The following is a 19,133-nucleotide window of genomic DNA, read 5'->3' as shown; positions in this document are numbered from 1 at the left end:
GGATAGGTCTAGAATCACTCTTCTCTTGTCTGAATCCTTCTTCGGGACACTGAACAGCCGACCTTGAAACTTCAGGTGTTTCGTTTCTTGTATGGCGTTCTTTTGTAAAAGATCCTGGACAAATTCGACCAGGTCCGGAGTGGAATGTTGATGAAATTTGTTCGGAGGAGGAGGTCCTTGAATCCAACTCCACCCCAGTCCCTTGGAGATGATACTGAAAGCCCAGGGACTGAACCTCCATTTGTTGCGGAAGGCATAGAGCCTCCCCCCTACCTGCTGCACCTCAGTATTGGTTTGAGGAGTTGCCTCCACGTCCGCCTCGGAAGTTCTTTCCCCTGCGAAAGGCTCTTCCCCTGCCTTTGTTCTGGTTAGAACCACGGTGGTAGCCTCTACCTCTACCATAACTCTGGGAAAAGCTATGAGCCTCATAAGACTGGTTAAAGGCAGGAGAAGTGGCGGAGGCACCGGAAAGCTGGCTCTTAGGGAGCAGAACGGTGACATAGTCGTCCGAAGGAGCCTGAGAGGTGGAAGGCTGTGCAGGGGCAACAGGAGATGGGGGAAGAGGCAGCCGGAAATTGGACGAACCACTCTGCTGTTGCCTGAACTGGGTGGAGGTATATGGACGGAGCTTCTTCCTACCCCGGGCTTGGTAATTTGCAGGGTCATATTTACGTTTAGGAGTCAAACCCCAACGGGCTTTAAGGCTCTGGTTGACTCTAGTGGCCTCCGCCAAGACTTCCTCTACAAGAACCTCAGGGAAGAGATTTGGACCCCAACAGGAGGACCGGATAAGCTTATTAGGTTCATGCCTAATAGTCGCCTCTGCCAGGACATGTTTGCGACACCTGCGTTTAGCAGTAGCGAAGTCATACAGGTCATAGTATAATGACTGCAACGTAGCCTTGTTGAGAGACTTAAAAATACTCTCAGTATCGTAAGTCAAGGCTATCGACTCCGTGGAAGTGGCCAAGTTCAGAGTACGGCCAACGCGTAGGCGGGAATCATACTCCTGTTTAATGAGGGATTCCGGGAGACGGGGAAGCCGCTCACTAAACATTACTGAAGCACAGTCTGCTGCTAGCTTGCCAGAGGTAAAGGTGGTATGGACGTTGTCCCAACACTCAATGCCTGAAGGAAGAAAAAGGGAGATTGGATCCACCTCTCGGATGGGAGGCAAGGGCTTCTCCTCCAGAGCATATTGGAAGGCAAGCTCTGCTACCTTATTGACACATGGAGTCACGGTGTTTTTGTCCATTAAGAACATTGTGAAGGAGCTCTTATAAGGCGTCAACATGGTGTTGGTGCAGCCGATGTCATTCAGGAATCTGGCCCACACAGATTGGGCTTGCTCTTTAGGGAAGATGACTGTCTCTTTGGGGACCTTGTCTAACCGAACCAAAGCTTCCTCGGTAAGCCTGGCATAACCATGAAATGGAAATGCCAGACCAGGAGGAAAGAATTCAAAGTCCTCTAGGGGACGAGTGCCAAGACCCTCCAAAGTTAACATTCCGTCTGAGAACGGGGAATGAAGAGCCATACGCCAAGGGTTATTCTTGGCAAACGGCGGGAGCTTAGAGGCATCCGGGATGAGAGAGCTTTGGACTCGCTCCGGAGCACCTTGCTCTAATGCCCCAAGTCTCTGACCGATGTTAGAGAACATCGTGTCCATCTTAGACTGCATCTCTGATACCAACTTAGCCTGCATCTCCGACACGATGTGAAGCATGGCTGATTCGGAAAGGCCCGGGCTAGCAGCAGGAGTGGCGGAATGAACTCCCGGGTCGCGAGACTTAGAGGAGGAGCCAGAAGCCTTAGATGACAGGTTTGTATTCTGCTTAGAACCATGAGAAGCCTTATGAGGCTTACGAGCTTTAGGTAAGGTTCTAGACTTATTCTTGGGGGGAACCGAGTGTGATCGTTGGGACGAATCACGGTCCCCAGAAAAACCATGAAAGGAAGAGCGATCAGATGAAGAAGAAAGAGAGGGGCTGAGGATAGGAATCTCAGCGCCGGAAACACCTGCCTCACTTACCACCCTACCTGTATCTGGATCATCCAATAACATGGGTTCCACGTCAAGGTTCATGGAGGCAACATTGTCTTCTAGATCTCCGGGGGCGTCCGACGGATCCTGCTCTGGATCAATGAACCCCGCTATGGTGGCATCAATGTGGGCAATGATGGGAGCTGCAACATGCCTAGCCACAGCGGCTGAAGACTTGGCGTTGGGGTAAATCAAGGAACAGTAGTCCTCGGAGAGGACGTACGGCCGCTTGGACTTCACGTTCCGGGCAAAACCACCAACCCACACTTTCAGTGTGGCCCGAGCCGCAGACTTTTGCTCCGGGGATGCCTGAAATAATAGTGGGAATTAAAAAGGGAAGACTCCCAGTGGTCCTTCAAGACCATAGATATCTTACTAAATAGTGTATGTATGCCAAAAAAGGTAAGATAAATAAGAAGGCAACATAGCCAACGGGACTCACCGAGTCAGATCCAAGGGTGGTAACGAGGTCAAAACAGACCACACAGTTATCCGGGTGCCATACCACGACATCCTCCAGCTGCACTCCGCAGAGGGCGTGAGACCGACAGACGGTATGGCCGCAGGGCTGATGTAGAACAGCTGCACAGGCCGTCGTCTGACAATGCACCATCTATAAAAAGAATAGTATATGAGAAACTGTAATTCTCTTAAGTAGGGGCGGGTCCGGAGGACCCGGGCCTAACATAAGCCTAACACAAGATTAGAGCTTAACTGTAATATTCTTAAGTAGGGGCGGGTCCGGAGGACCCGGGCCTAAACATAAGTCTAGCTTAAGACTAAAGTATAGCCATCCATTCCGGTCGAGCCGGGAGCATAAAAAAGGATGCAACAACAAGAAATTAAGACACATGGTGTCTGATTTCCCGGGGCGAGGCTAAGCCCCGGGCCGGGAAATAAAAGTATCCAAAACCAATTCGTATAGGAACTCCGGGATAGTGATCTGTCATATAATCATTATATATAATCATAGGAACTGTTATAAATTAATAGGGGGGCGGAACTGTAGATAAGAACCGCCAACCGAACCCAGAGGGTTTCATATAACATAAACCAGTGTGATAAGTGAATATAAAATAGGGTGCACCGGGATCCAACTCTGTTGACCGGTGGCCAACCAGACTAGACAGAGACGAACCCGCCGGGACACCCGGAGGACAAAGTCCATAAACACTGAACTACCCCCTCTAAAAGGAGGGAAGGCAACAGTCCCCTAGGGGAGGGGGGGAGAGAAGCCTAGCCGCCCACCTAGCGAGAGGGGGAGCATGGGGGAGGATCACGTGATACGGAGCAGCAGGGCTACCAACTGACGATCCCCAACCAGACAGATCAAACGGAGTAATAGCACAATATTCATTATAATAGTGATAGCGTTGATAATATAAAATAAACACATGAAAAATTTTTTGGGCAAGGCATGCAACATAATAATTAAATCACAAAAGACACACCTGATGGCTTAAAAAATAACATTGCCGCCTAGCAACGAAGGTCGGCAGCCATAACGATACGTAAATGATATCGGCCCAAAAAGTGAACCACGAGGGTTCTAAACGCTAAATAATGAATATCCACAATAACAAATAAAATTTAATAATAAAAATAATAAAAATAATACATATAGTAACACCGTGAGTGAAACTAAAAGCTCTCAAAACAGGAGTACCAACTGTAAGTGGAATCAAGCAAGATCGATATGAACGAAGAGAATAAACTCCTATAATTCAAATATTAAACGATCTAGGTTGCTCAAAACACAGCAAAACCAAGCTTGGTACTTAACTTAGACGGTGTCTCCTGGGAAACCGACGAAGAAGCCATAATCCAATGAAAATAAGTGGAAAAACGAGAGCACAACAAAAAAGCGGGTTACAACACAAGACGTGCTAAAAGGAGTTGGGTTCTGAGCGGATGCAGTGTTAGTAGTACCGAGTGAGGTTGAACGGCTCTCCTCTATTGGGGTTTCTGTCGTGGATGAATCTAAATAGTGCGGGACCTCTGGATTATACGCCCAATTTTATACCGACACCAATAGGTGAGCGAGCTAGTTAACCTAGCACTCCTTTACATTTTTTCTCTGGTATATTTAGCAGTAAATTACCTAAGAATAAGTGCTAAATGGAGCTTATTCACTGGGCGGCACAGGTTCGAGCCCAGAAATATTAATATCAATATTTTGCATACTCTGTTTATCAAGTGTGATAAACAACCACATACTTATTTAATTTTCCTTCTTAACAGGAGGAACCCCAGATGAAATGCGATGCAATCTTCTGCAACCATAGGAGTAGGAACTTCTTCGGTCACAAAGCGTGCAGGTCTCATGCCCCATGCACCAACATTACCGAAACCCTGCAGTACTGGGACCCCCAAGTCTGCAATATTTGCCGGACCTTGGTGACCGAAGGTTTCGACGACCCCAAGTCAACGGAGTCGAGGGATGCGGCACGTGAAAAGCTGCGCAAGTGGGTACGAAGGTTCCAGAAGAACTCTCCGGGACCATACCTACCTAACGATTGGATGCGTAGCTTGTTGTTCCTGAAAGCGGTTAGTGAAATTGTCGTGCCACAAGCACGACCCGGACCTCCCGGCGTCCAGATTGCCATCGAGACGGATGTCAGCGAGGTGTTGCAAAGCATGGACATCCATCAGGAGGTAAGGATGTCGGAAGTGTCTACGGACACTGAAAAGGATCTACTAAAGGATGATCCCGAGGAGGAGTCTACTATACTGCCGGAAGAAGAGGATGATGTCGAGTCGGAGTTCCTTCCGTCTGTGCCGGCACCGGAGCCGTTACCCTCGACATCTTCAGCTTCTACCCCTCCATTGGACAACATGAGCCATGCACTGGCCCATCTTACGGCCTTAATGCAGAACATTTGCAAGCAAGGCGAAGCAAGGGAAGCGAGACTCGAGAAAGAGCTCCGTGAAGCTCCACTTACCGCCTCCCAAGGGTCATACAGGCGACCCAGAGTCCAAGACCTCCCAACCTGCTTCAAAACCAATCCCTGGAGGTATGCGGAGTTTATGCTGATTACTAACGGTAAACTCTACATCTCGAAGAAGATGGGAGCCGTCGGCTTAGACGATATCCAGTTTTGGCCAAGTTTTAACGCTTACCTTGATTGCTTCATACGACTGAAGCATGAACTAACGCCAAGAGAGGAGACGGAACCAAAGGAAGTCATGGATTTCGACCACGATAAGGCACAGGCTCTCTTGTCGAGTAGCCTAAAAAAGACGGGCTATTCAAATTCGAAATTGTCCACCTTGAGCAAGAAACACCCTACCTTTCTTGCTCCTGCTTCAATAGCCTTCCCCTTTACGTTGAAGGCATTTAAAACTGTCGCCAAGGCAGTGGAGGCAGGCGAACCATGCCCTGCAATAGAGGAGTGCAGGCCTCTGTCGTTAGCCTTGCCCATGGAAAAGAAGGAAGTCCACCTAACCTTCTCAGTAGGGAAACTGGACGCAGACATTGCTGGACGAGAGTTTAGCGAAAATCTCCTTAAACTTTCAGACTATCTCTTGCGCAAGGAACAAGAGCCGAAAGAGAGACTTGCTGCATCCTTATCCCTACAAAACTGCAAAGAAATGTGTGCAGGCCAAAGAAGTACCCCAGACATGCTCATGGTCGTGGCCAAAATGCATATGGCCACCATAGTAAAGGACCTATATGCTTTCATGAAGGCTGAGAGAGCCTGTAGAGAGTTCGTGTTCGCTGGTGCAACAGTGAAACACGAACCTAAGAAGCTGATACTGTGTCTTCAAACATCTGGGGTAAAGACCTCTTCCCGAACGAAGTAGTCAAAGAGGTAGTTGAGAAAGCTGCCACGGAGAATAGGAACCTTCTCCAGAAGTGGGGCATCTCCTCAAAGAGGAAGTCTTCCCCGAATGCGGGTCCCCAACCTAAAAGGAAGACGAAGAGGCCTAGATTTCCCTCTCGGCCTGCTCAACAACATCCCACAGTCACCATGACTGCGGTGCCCCAAGTGGTGGCCCAAACACAGACCACTTTCCAAGTGGTGCCTCAACAGCTGGTTGCCCAGTCACCAGCATTCAACCCCGGGTTTGAGAGGCAAACCACTACCTTTTGGCCGAAAGGTAAAGAATCCAGACGGGGCTCCTCTAGACATCCCTCAAGAGGTAGGGGAGGATGCGGTCGAGGAGGTAAACCCTCCAGACAATCGAAGCAAGGAGATGCTTCCGGTAGGAGGGAGGTTCCAACATTTTCAGGATCGTTGGACCTTCGATCCTTGGGTCCACGGCCTAATCAAGATTGGACTAGGATGGAAACAGAACAAGTCTCCACCACCATTTCCTCAATTCTTCAAACAGTCCACACCCTCATTAGAAGAATATACCCTAGAGCTCTTGAGCAAACGGGTTATAAGGAAAGCAAAGTCCATCGAATTCCAGGGAAGGCTGTTTTGTGTTCCAAAGAAGGACTCAGACAAACTCAGGGTCATTCTGGACTTGTCGCCACTCAACAAGTTCATAGAAAACAGCAAGTTCAGGATGTTAATCCTTCAACACATAAGGACCCTATTACCCAAAGGGGCATTCACAGTCTCGATAGACCTGGCATATGCCTATTGGCACATTCTAGTCAGTCGCCCCCTCTCCTCCTACCTAGGATTCAAGTTACAGAAGATAAAGTATGTTCTCAGAGCCATACCCTTCGGACTAAAAATAGCCCCAAGGATCTTCATGAAACTTGCAGACGCAGTCGTGCAACAAATACGCCTAGAAGGCGTTCAGGTAGCAGCGTACCAGGACGACTAGCTGGTGTGGGCAGCATCCAAAACGGCTCTTCTGCAAGCTTCCAAAGAAGTGATCCATTTCCTGGGACATCCGGGATGCAAGATCAACTTCAAAAAGTCTCGACTTTCTCCAGCTCAAGGGTTTCAATGGCTGGGAATCCATTGGAACCTGAGGTCACACCGCCTCTCCATTCCCTCAGGGATGAGAAGGGAGATCGCAGGGTCTGTCAAGAGACTACTGAAATCCAACAGGATCTCAAGACGCCAACAGGAAAGAGTACTGGGCTCTCTCCAGTTCGCACCAGTAACAGACCCAGTGCTAAGAGCACAGCTGAAAGATGGGTCAGGAGTCTGGAGAAGATACGCATCAAACGCTCGAAGAGATCTAAAATGACCAATACCGGCCTTACTACGACCACTTCTCAAGCCGTGATCGAAGGCCAAGAGCCTAACGAGGACCGAGCCCTTACAACCACCTCTGCCATCGGTGACCATCAACACGGATGCCTTGACGGAAGGATGGGGAGTTCTCTCCCATCTAAGGAAAGTTCAAGGGACTTAGTTATCTCTGTTCAAAGCCTTTCACATCAATATTTTGGAGGCCATGGCAGTCCTCTTGAAGTTTGGAAAACTCTCCCCTCGCAGATCAGTCTATATCAGACTGATCTTGGACAGCGAAGTGATAATGAGATGTCTGAACCAACAAGGCTCGAGATCGTCCCATATCAACCATGGGATATTAGCCATCCTTTGTCCAGAGAGATGGCACTTATCAGCAGTTCACCTACAAGGGTTCCGCAATGTGACAGCGGACGCTCTATCCAGGCTCCAGCCCATAGAGTCAGAATGGTCCCTAGAGGCAGACTCATTCTCCTCCATCTTGGAACAAGTCCCGGAACTGCAGATCGACCTCTTCGCGACGAGCGACAACAAGAAACTACCTCGATATGTAGCCCCATACGAGGACCCTCTAGCGGAGACAATGGAAGCCATGTCCCTCGGTTGGAATGAATGGACCCGGATTTTCCTGTTCCTTCCATCCAACCTCCTGGTGAAGGTCCTCAACGAGCTGAAATCCTTCCAGGGAATGGCAGCTCTAATGGCCCCCAAGTTGCCCAAGAGCAACTGGTTCCCTCTAGTGATGGAACTGAAGCTGAGGCCGGCCCCTCTACCGAACCCAGCACTATCTCAACGGGTTCAAAAGTCGACTGTCTTCGCTTCATCACAGAGAACCCAAAAACTTGACGAACGAAATCTTTAACAAGATCCCAAAGGCATGCGCTAGACTTAGGCCTGCAGATCCTCCGAAGCCCATTTCATGGTCCTTGGACAAGGTCCTACATTATGCTTCATCTGTGAACAATGAAGATTGTTCTCTCAAGGATCTAACCCAAAAGGCTATTTTCCTGTTTGCTATAGCCTCAGGGGCTAGAGTTAGTGAAATATTAGCCCTATCAAGAAATGAGGGCCACATTCAGTTCACAGAAGTGGGAGAACTGAATCTCTTTCCTGATCCAACCTTTCTCGCCAAGAACGAGCTACCCACTAAGAGATGGGGTCCCAGGAGAATCTGCCCTCTAAAGGAAGATGTCTCTCTTTGTCCAGTAGTGTCTCTAAAGGTCTATCTTCGAAGAACTTCAGACTTCAGGGGAGGACAGCTCTTCAAAGGAGAAACTTCAGGATCAAACTTATCCCTAAAACAACTGAGGGCAAAGCTCACCTATTTCATTCGCAGAGCGGATCCTGACAGTACACCCGCAGTCATGATCCGAGAAAAATTGCTTCATCACTGAACTTTTTTCAGTATATGGACTTCGAGCGTCTTCGCTCATATATTGGATGGAAGTCATCCAGGGTGTTCTACAAACACTAAGCAAAGCAAGTGCACGAGCTGAAGCATTACGTGGTGGCGGCAGGTAGTGTATTAAAACCTGTCGTCTAGTGCTGCGATGAACAGTGAATTGATTGGGACTATCAATTAGGGTGAAAAGGTGTTGACACTTCCAGTGCGATACCTTTTAAGTGGGTGTCACCATCGTGACACTAAGACTGTTCAAAATCTCAGGTGTGGAATTATACAGATAACACTTGTGCCTTGTGTACATAGTACACAGTGTTGATAGTACTGTATACAACATTTACAGAAAAATATATTAGAAAATTTTACCAAAATTTTCAAATTTCAGAATGGCACTGATCATTTCTTCCCTCTCAGGAAGAAAAAGGTTTTCTGTATACGTTGTACGTATAATTCCTGTAACACGTTACACTCGTTATTCCATTTGGACATTTATTCAAAATAAATGTCTATTAGAGTGTAATTGCATCTTATTTCACCCTGCAATTAACACAATAAATATGGCCAGAGTTCTCTTACTTATTTAACTAAGTAAACCTCATATTGTTGTATGCTTACAAACTATGGATATAGTTGTACTTGGTTGTTCTGACAACATATACAAACCGTGAGACCTTTGTAACACTAGTTGATACTTTTGTTTGTTCATACAATATATGCAAACAATTGAGACCCCTTTTCTACTGTCTAGTATGACTCTTCCCTGCAGGGGGCAGGAAGCCCTAACATTGTCCATGATTAGTGGTAATGACGTATAAAGGTAACGCCATATATCTCAATGGTCAGGATGACCATAGAAAATTTGTCCCAAGGTTAAGGCACCTATGAAAATCCACAGATACAGTACTTTCTAGTAATTCTCTGGTAAGCTTCCATCAGGACAACATGGGTTGAGCTCAAAATACCGATTTTGAAGCGAAGCGAAAAATCTATTTTTGGGTGAGATAGCCATGTTGTCCTGATGGACCCACCCACCCATAGAAAAGGCATAGGCAAGATCCCTCCCGAAAACTACTATATCAATAGCACCATGCTCAATGCTACACGGAATGAGCGCCATCTTGGATACTCGTAATAGTACGGGAGGAAGGGTAACCTTGATAACGGCTCCCTTTCAATTATCGCCACTCTTCCCCCTCAAAACGAAAACGCTACAATATATGTCCCCTGATATTATGCGATATCCTTAAGTGAAATTTAAGGATATTCGCGTCAGGAGTTAAAATTCTGGAGACCTAAAGGTTAATTCTCTGGGAATATCACTGCAGCCAAATATCCCTTAGAAAGCTACCTATAGGAACCTTCCATCAGGACAACATGGCTATCTCACCCAAAAATAGATTTTTCGCTTTGCTTCAAAATCCGTTTTATAGCACATAAAAGATAACGGGGGAGGGTGGGCTGTAGCACCCTAGTAGTACCAGCCGAACTCGGTTGAGTCCCTTTTCAGGCTGAGAGGAACGTAGAGAGGAGAGGTCCCCTTTTTGTTTCATTTGTTTGATGTTGGCTAACCCCCAAAATTGGGGGAAGTGCCTTGGTATATGTATGTAAAAGACAGCTGAAAGTTTTGCAATTGCAAAAGGCCAAAAACATCTGCAATAATACCTGAAGAGGATAAATAAAATCTAAGATGCTTGAGGACAGTATTGAGCATGGATCTATAACCATTGATAGCTTAAAAAGACAATTTCCTTTTAAAAGACACAAAAAGCAAAACTCAACAATACAGAATAATCCAAAGTTCTTATAAATGAAACTTTATGAACTTACACTAATCAAAATGCACATTCCACTGTCTCATACAAATTACTGCATTAATAGATTGCCTTTTGGAACCTGAAATAGACAATCTAGAGGACACAAAAAATCCTTCTTTTTTGCATACCTGTATACTGTACAGTTGACTATCTCCATGCAGTTAGATGAACCACATGTAGGTTTGAGTGAATTGATGTTGAAATTGGTTGTCTGATAATATTGGTCCTATAAGGTAATCTCCTCACATATTCTGACAACAGAGCCCACTGATCTGTAAACCACTCTCTCAGCAGCTAAAAGAGAGCCACCAGGGTTGAAGATACCCTGAACTTGTTTATCAGCGACCAGATCATTGAACACAGAAACAACGCATACTGGGCCAGACTTGGGAGAGCATCCACCTTCCATGCTAGGGTACCTCATACCAGAGAGAAAAACACATCCATAGAGTAGGAATCAGAGTTGAAGGACAACAAAGAGGAGGAGAAAGAGGATGAGGAAGAAAAACACAGACGCTTCTTCCTTTAGGTCTGAGTGAGAACCAACGACGATACTCCACCTGAGGGAGAAACCACATGGGTTGCTCCCCCAGGAGCCCAACACTGAGGCACACTGTCACAAGGGAAAGGAGATGGCACTCTCGCAAGGTCCTGCGACCCCTGAACAAGACGGGAAGAACAGATGCCAGACCCCCTGGCACAAGGGTCAAGCAACGGATACAGGGGAAGGGGTAGGGGGGGTGCTGGCACTGGGTTAGAGATCAAGGTTACATCATGGACAGGGTTGAACACACTTGACCTTACCTTTACCTTTGCCCTTGCCCTTACCTTTCTTACTGGGACCGGGAGCAACCAAACCTGACTCATCAACAACTAAAGTCCCTGACACAGGAGGATCCAACACTGGTTCCTGTAGATCACATACCTGCACAGTAAGTATTGATCTAAGGGCGTAAGCGCAGGGGCGGCAGCAGCAGACTCACTGTGGAAACAGTGGTGGCGAAAAGACTTCACCGGTGTTTTCTTTGGCAAGCCCAATCCAACTCCGACGAACGTCTCGCGTGTTTCTTACCCTTCAGGGCATACACCTGTCACTGCACCAGAGACCATGATCAACACTCGGCACAAAGGGAAGGCTGCAAACAGAAATGCCCTCAACACAAAGAACAGAGAGAGTGCAGATCTATAGCCGGCTTTGCCATGAAGTGGTTGCAACATTCACTCTTCCCCCAGATAACAAAGTTCTTGTATCCATTCCATTATTCACAACAATCATACATTGTAAGAGAAAGGATCCACAGTTTTGATAAATGCTCTAAGTACATTTGTATGCCACAGCGGTCGAAGCAAAAGTGAGTGACAAGCCAACTGGAAGGGGGGTGGGCCTTCTTGGCCACACCTCTCTAGTCTAATAACTGCTCATTATACATTTCATTGACCGATTCCAGCTCGCACCGAAGTAATCTCTGTAATTAAAGGACGAGGGTTTGTATGGCACGTAGAAACAAACTATGGCTCTCTGTACAGTACTTTACAATGAAAAAGACACAGAAATGTAATCATGGAAGCTATTCAAACTTATGTACCTGTAACGGTGTGAAAGTTACAGGTTGGCTATTCTCCAGCAACTGATCTCCTTCATGAAAAAATCTTCTGGCTAATGACTGTAGGAGATGGGTAAGCTCATACTCATGAAAGTCCAGAAATTCAGCCAATTCACGAGGTAAGGCATGATGCATAAAGTTGATAATAGTCTGTAAAAAAAGTAAATCAGATTAAAATCTTTGCAAAGTAAAGATAAAACAAAATGAGTTGAATACTTTCTCACAATTCATAGTTCTTACCTATTTGGAAGAATAGCTTTGTAGAAAAATATACAAATATACTAATAAAGAATAAAAAAGTCTACCCTTTTTACCCTATAAGCAAATTCCCTACTATGTCTACCGCCAGAGACCGGGTGAATAACAAGTCGGAGAAAACTGAGGGGACACTGCTTCATTCCCCCTTATCCTCCTTATAGATTTCATCATATTTTGAAATATATGGTACAAAAATTCACTATAAGTGAGGAGGAAAGGAATCTAAATGATCAATAAAATTAAATTTTAATAATAAAATGACAAATTTGTAGATAATTTGTACTTTTCCTAACTATACAAACCTTAGGTATTTAATAGGGGTATTACTTTTGGCGTAGCTGAAATGACGAGCCATTAAAATTTAACGAGGGTTTACTACCCACACCACTAGTTAGCGGGGGTAGGGGAGGGTAGCTTGCTCCCCCCCCCCTCACATACACCTGTGCTTGAGCTCACTTTGCTTAGAGGTAGAACTTCAAGGGTGATAGGGCTGGCGGGCATGTTTGATTAAATAGCTAAGGTTTGTATAGTTAGGAAAAATACAAATTATCTACGAATTTGTCATTTGTTCCGTAACTGACATACAAACCCCGATATTTAATAGGGGTGACTCACCCATTAGGAAGGGTGGACGTCCCAGCCAGTACTGTCTTTTAGGCTTTGCCCGGACACTCGTTATTTGAGTGTGTCAGCACCCAAGAAATAAGGAGTCCCTGGACTTCGCTAGAACCTTGCTACGCAAGGACTGCGGCTTACGCAAGCTGTGTGTGAAGGCATAAAGAAGTGTGACTCATCCTAGGAAGTTGATTTGAAGTCCTTTAGATGGAAACTTGTAGACTATGACTTTCCCAATACCACCTCGTCAGGGTATGGGAACGTGACAATATTAACTTAATACTAGGAAAACAAGGAAACATGGTTTACCTGCAGTGGTTTGAGGTCACCTTTGCAGAGAACCCACAATCCTGCTTTCCCCAAGAGAGGGGATGATGAAGAAAAGAATAAGGGCCAGTCAAACCTTTTCATTCATGCAGACTAAATCTGGGTAACAATGCCCTCAACCTTCTGCTACTTGTCCAATAAGGAGCTTGAGGTTTTAAACCAGCTGTTGTGCAGCCACCAAAGGGCCGATAGAGAATGTATCGAGCCTCCTGTGGGTCACGTCTTGCAGGTAGTGGGCTGTGAAGGTTGTCTGACGCCTCCACACCCCAGCTTGAAGGACCTGCGTCACTGAAAAATTCTTGTTGAAGGCCAGGGACGTAGCTACGCCCCTGACATCATGTGCTCCAGGGCGACGTGACGGAGGAGGATCTGGATTGAGGGCCAGATGAAATACCCTACGAATCCATGCAGAGATGGTGTTCTTAGTTACCCTCCTCTTAGTCCTCCCTGTGCTAACGAATAAAGCTGGCTCATGAGGACGAATTGCAGCTATTCTTTTAAGATATAGCCTCAGACTCCTTACTGGGCATAGTGGGAGATGGTCTGGGTCATCTGTTACAGAACGGAGACTAGAAATCCGGAAGGAGTCGAACCGAGGATCTGCTACTCCTGGATTCTGAGTCTTAGCAATAAACTCAGGGACCAATCTGAACGTTACCTCCCCCCATCCCCTTGAATGGGCGATGTCATACGAGAGACCATGAAGTTCGCTAACACGGTTTCTCTGAAGCCAAAGCTAGTAGGAACACCGTCTTCCAGGTTAGGTGGCGATCTGAAGACTGGCGTAATGGTTCATAGGGAAGTCTCTTAAGAGACCTGAGAACTCGAACCACGTTCCATGGAGGAGGTCTCACTTCCGACTAAGGGCAGGTAAGTTCATAACTTCGTATGAGTAGGGAAAGTTCCAACAAAGAAGAAATGTCCATTCCCTTCAGCCTGCAGGTAAGTTCATAACTTCGTATGAGTAGGGAAAGTTCCAACAAAGAAGAAATGTCCATTCCCTTCAGACTGAAACCTAGACTTAAGGCTGAGCGATAGCCTTTCACTGCCGAGACTGAAAGGCGCATTTCTTCCCGCAAATACACGAGGGACTCCGCTATTGTTGCAATAGTGGCATCGAGTGGAGAGATACCCCTTCCACGACACCAACCACAGAAGACTTTCCCCTTTGCCTGGTAGACAGCTGCGGATGACTTTCGCAGATGTCCAGACATCCTAACAGCAGCTTGTTGCGAAAATCCTCTCTCAGCGAGGAGATGCTGGATAGTCTCCAGGCGTGAAGTCGTAGCGAAGCTACGGCTTTGTGGAAGATGTTGGCATGAGGTCGTCTGAGTAGATTGTGCCGTGGAGGGAGCTCTCTCAGTAGCTCCGTTAAGAGTTGCAGAAGGTCCGGAAACCATTCCGCGTGATGCCATAGCGGAGCTATGAGGGTCATCGAAAGATTGACCGATGTCCTGGTCTTGTTGAGCACCATCCTCATCAGACAGAACGGGGGAAAGGCGTAAACGTCGATGTTGTCCCACCGTTATTGGAAGGCATCTTGCCAGAGAGCCTTGGGGTCTGGGACTGGGGAGCAGTACAGCAGAAGCTTGAAGTTCAGAGCTGTTGCGAACAGATCCACAGTCGGAGAACCCCACAAAGTCAGGACTTTGTTGGCTACTAGATGATCCAAAGACCACTCGGTACTCACTATCTGAGACGCTCTGCTCAGATTGTCGGCGAGCACATTCCTTTTGCCTGGAATGAAACGTGCCGATAGCACAATCTAGTGGACTTCGGCCTATCTCAGTATCTCTACTGCAAGATGGGATAGTTGCTTCGAAAAGGTACCTCCCTGCTTGATGATGTAAGCCACTACTGTGGTGTTGTTGCTCATCACCACCACAGAGTGACCAGCCAGATATTGTTGGAACTGTTGAAGGGCCAGAAAGACGGCCTTCATCTCAAGAAGATTTATATGGAGGCACTTTTCTTATTCTGACCACAGGCCTGAGGTCCTGTGGTGCAGTACGTGGGCCCCCCACCCTTTCTTTGAGGCGTCCGAAAACAGCATCTAATCCAGGGGGAGGATGAGAAGATCCATTCCTCTTCGTTGGTTATCGTCTGTCACCCACCACTGGAGGTCCATCCGTTCCGCAGGTTCCATAGGGATCAGGACGTCCAGGGAATCGTAACCTTGATTCCACCGGGACTTTTGAGTTGCCACTGGAGGGATCTCATCCTGAGGCGACCGTTGGGAACTAGACGAGCCAATGATGAAAGGTGACCGAGGAGATTTAATCACGATTGGGCTGGAAGTTCTTCTCGTCTGAGAAAAGGGCTTGCGACCTTCCTCAGCCTTGCTATCCTGTCGTCTGATGGGAAGGCTTTGTGGAGATATGTGTCTATAACCATGCCTAGATATACCAGTCTTTGAGTGGGAAGCAGAGAGGACTTCTCGAGATTAACCATGATCCCCAGATCCTGGCAAAGTCCCAGAAGTTTGTCCCGGTGTTGAAGAAGCGATGACACCGAGTCTGCTAGGATCAGCCAGTCGTCCAGATAACGGAGGAGACGGATGCCGATCCTGTGTGCCCACGAAGATATTAGGGTGAACACTCTGGTGAATACCTGAGGTGCTGTGGAGAGATCGAAACACAGCACCTTGAACTGGTAGATCTTGTTGTCTCGGCTGAATCTTAAGTACTTCTTTGAAGACGAATGGACTTGGATCTGGAAGTACGCGTCCTTCAGATCCAGTGTACACATGAAGTCTTGCGGTCTCACTGCTAATCTGACCGTGTCTGCAGTCTCGATGCTGAACGGAGTTTGTTTGACAAACTTGTTCAGAGCCGAGAGGTCAATGACTGGTCTCCAGCCTCCAGACGCCTTCTTTACAAGAAAGAGTCGACTGAAGAAACCTGGGGACCCGTCGAGGACCTCTTGGAGAGCGCCCTTCTTCAACAGAGTCTGTACTTATGCCCGAAGGGCTTGCCCCCTTGCTGATCCCATCGTAAAGGAGCTCAATGACACTGGATTCGTCGTCAGGGGAGGTAGAGATGTTGTGAACGGGACGCAATATCCCTGACTGATTACGGAAATCGTCCAGGAATCGGCCCCGAGTTGCTGCCACCTGTCCGCGCAACTTTGTAGGCATCCCCCTACTGGTGGACATGCAGGGGGACTGCCAATCCTAGCATTTGTGGCCTCGGCTGCTCCCTCTAGGATACTCATCTCCTCTGGAGGACAGGAAGGGCTTAGACACCACTATCTTCGCTGCTGCCGTCGGTTTTGTGGTCTTGGTCGGACGGGACTGCTGGGTTGCTGGAGGCTTATAGGGCTTAGATGTCAAAGCCCAATGAAGGAAGGAGTCTTGGTGGGACTTCCTCCACCTCTCAGCAGCCTGTTCCACATCCTTAGGCTCAAAAAATTTCGTTCCTTCTAAGGAAGAATGCCTGAGCCTATTTACCTCGGTGCTAAGGACCTTTGATGGAACCTCTTAGCCACCGCATCCCGACGTTTCAGGATGGTGTTTGCCCACAAGTTTGAGACTTGGTGGGCCAGAAACTCGATCGTGCGAATACCTGAGAGGAGGAACGTCTCCATAGCTTTCCTGGTACGTTCTTTGGACAAGTCCTCAGAGCATATCAGGATACCTAAGGTCCCTAAGCAGACATCAAGCCACGAAGTGGCCTGCATAGCACACTTCGCAACCTTCTCCTGGTTAAGGATCTCGGTTGCCGAGAACGAGACCTGCCGGTTGGAGAGTCTCTCAAGAGGGACTCCCCTGCTAAGCTCTCCCAGCTAATGGTGGAGAGGAAGAGCTAAACAAGGCTCCTCCAAGATCTCGAAGTTCCTCCTTTGCTGTACGCGAGGAGGTGGGAGAAGCTTGTTGCTGGCACTGGAACGGTTGGAGGAGGACAACTCAAGAGAGCTGAACAGCGATCTTAGCCCTGGTACTCTTAACCTCCTGAGACCAGGGCAGGGCCGCACTGGTCTTAGAAGGTTTTTGAGTGCCAAATACGCGGTCCAAGACCATGTCTTTGCCCTCTCGAGGAGGGATCTCTGTGTCGGCAAACCCATTGAGAGCCCTCATAAGAGTCAGAACCTGCCAAAATGCATGCTCTGACTCTTATAGTTCTCCTCTGGATGTTGGACTTGCAGCGAAGTCTCCTGTCCCCAAAGGCTCTTCTTGGGGAGATTCACGGACGTCCCTCCGACAGGGAGGGAGAAAAAGTCTGGGGGGGTGAAGGAACCTGGCTTGAAGACTTGCAAGGAGTCAACTTGACTCTCAGAGAAGTCACCGCGTCCGGAACTCTTTTTCTCTTCAGAGTGGTAGAAATAGTCAAGGATCTGTGACCTAACTCAGAGAGAACAGGCTTGATAGGCTGGGTAACTGCTCTGATTAGTGCACCGAACCATGGTTGTTGACTGACAGACACGCTGTCAGACACTCCCTCTGGAGGGACAGGGATCGACGGATCCCTGGGAGGAGTTTCCATAGGGGGGTTCGCCCGAAAAAAAAAAAAAAAAAGGGATCCTGGACCTTTCTGGGTGTTTCCCTTCCGCCACAATGCATGTGTTATGCGCTTGCGAGGAGGGGAACGCAGCGATGGCGACCTTGCCGTGCGTTGTCCAGCATCCTCGCGCGCGGTAGGGTACAGTATTGACGTTCGCGCGGGGGCGCGTAATGGTGCTCGCGCGATGGAGAATACCAGGGGCCGCGCACGGGAGACTGCTGACGCGCGTGCAGGAGACTCTTGATGCGCGTGCGTACGCGCACGGGCGATTGCGAGGGGGCGCAGGAGACTGATGGCGCGTAGGAGCGCGCGGGAGACTGATAGCGTGTAGGAGCGCGCGGGGGCGAGTGTTCGCGCGCGCGTGGGCGCGCAGGATCAGGTCGTTGGACACGCGGGCGTGGGGGCGAGAATTCGCGCGCCCCAGTAGATGTCGTAGGGCGCACGCGCGCAGGAGAGATACCCCTGGCGTGCAGGCGCGCAGTTGGAGCTTGTGCGCGTGGGCGCGCGTCAGTATGGCGGCGCTACTGCAGTAGAAGATGGGCGTGGGCGCGCAGGGCGCACATCCTCGTGAGAGCGAGAGGGTGACTGCGCGTGACCACGCGATGGGGAGCACTGACGCGCTGGAGACAGCAGTGGGCACGTTGACGAGAGCTGGCGCGTAGGAGAAGTCTTCTTTGACTTCCTAACAGCGCCCAGATTCGAAGATCGTGGGCGCGCAGGAGAGATCGCTGTGCATGGGCACTGGCGCGCAGGAGAGCGCTGACGAGTTGGAGAGCGCTGACGCGTAGGAGAGCGCTGGCGCGCAAGAGGTTGCTGGCGCACAGGAGGTTGATGGCAAGCAGTGGCGCGGTGACGTGCAGGTGATCGCTGGCGCGCTACCTAAGGCAAAGCCTGGCGCGCAGGAGAACGTTGGCGCGCATGCTCATCATTAGCATGGCGAGTAAGGGACGTATGGGCGCGATGGCGCATACGCCCTTGATGCCCCGTAATAGGGTTCGATGCCTGACGAGCATGCAAGTCAGGTTTCGTAGGCGCGTAGCGAGCATTAGCTCTCAGGAACGGCGACAGCAGGTCAGCAGGTCTGTCGGGTGGAAGGTCGACGTGTCCTTTGAAAAGACGACCTTCCACCGAAGGGGATCGCGAACGATCCGCTGAGAGGTCCAGGACCATAGCAGGAACAGTCGGTGAACGCTGACGAGGCTCCTCTGTGGCGGACTGCAACGGAGATGGTGAACCAAAGAGGCACCTCCTCACCGCAGGTGAAGGAAGGCCTCTCTGGCGAAAAGGAAGGGGAGCCTTGCGACGAATACGCCCTCTGGGGGCCGTTGGATCAGCAAGCTGACCTTCTGCAGTCCTCCAAAGAGGAGTCTCTGTAAGTGAACTCCCCCAAGGGGAAGTAACACCAGCAGGA

The 19,133-nt window shown here is 48.6% G+C and overlaps 1 protein-coding gene across 1 annotated transcript in view; it reads right to left on the bottom strand.

The window, feature by feature from the left end:
- LOC137646060 (nischarin-like) overlaps positions 1-19,133 on the bottom strand; it is a 69,783-nt gene that overhangs the window by 15,692 nt on the left and 34,958 nt on the right. Inside the window, exon 3 of the mRNA XM_068379216.1 lies at positions 12,006-12,173. Within this exon, the coding sequence (XP_068235317.1) occupies positions 12,006-12,173 (168 nt within the window). The remainder of the gene's footprint in view (positions 1-12,005; positions 12,174-19,133) is intronic.

The sequence above is a fragment of the Palaemon carinicauda genome, chromosome 8 (genome assembly GCF_036898095.1).
Source record: "Palaemon carinicauda isolate YSFRI2023 chromosome 8, ASM3689809v2, whole genome shotgun sequence".
NCBI classification, from domain to species: domain Eukaryota; kingdom Metazoa; phylum Arthropoda; class Malacostraca; order Decapoda; family Palaemonidae; genus Palaemon; species Palaemon carinicauda.
This window is presented reverse-complemented; position numbering and strand designations above follow the sequence as displayed.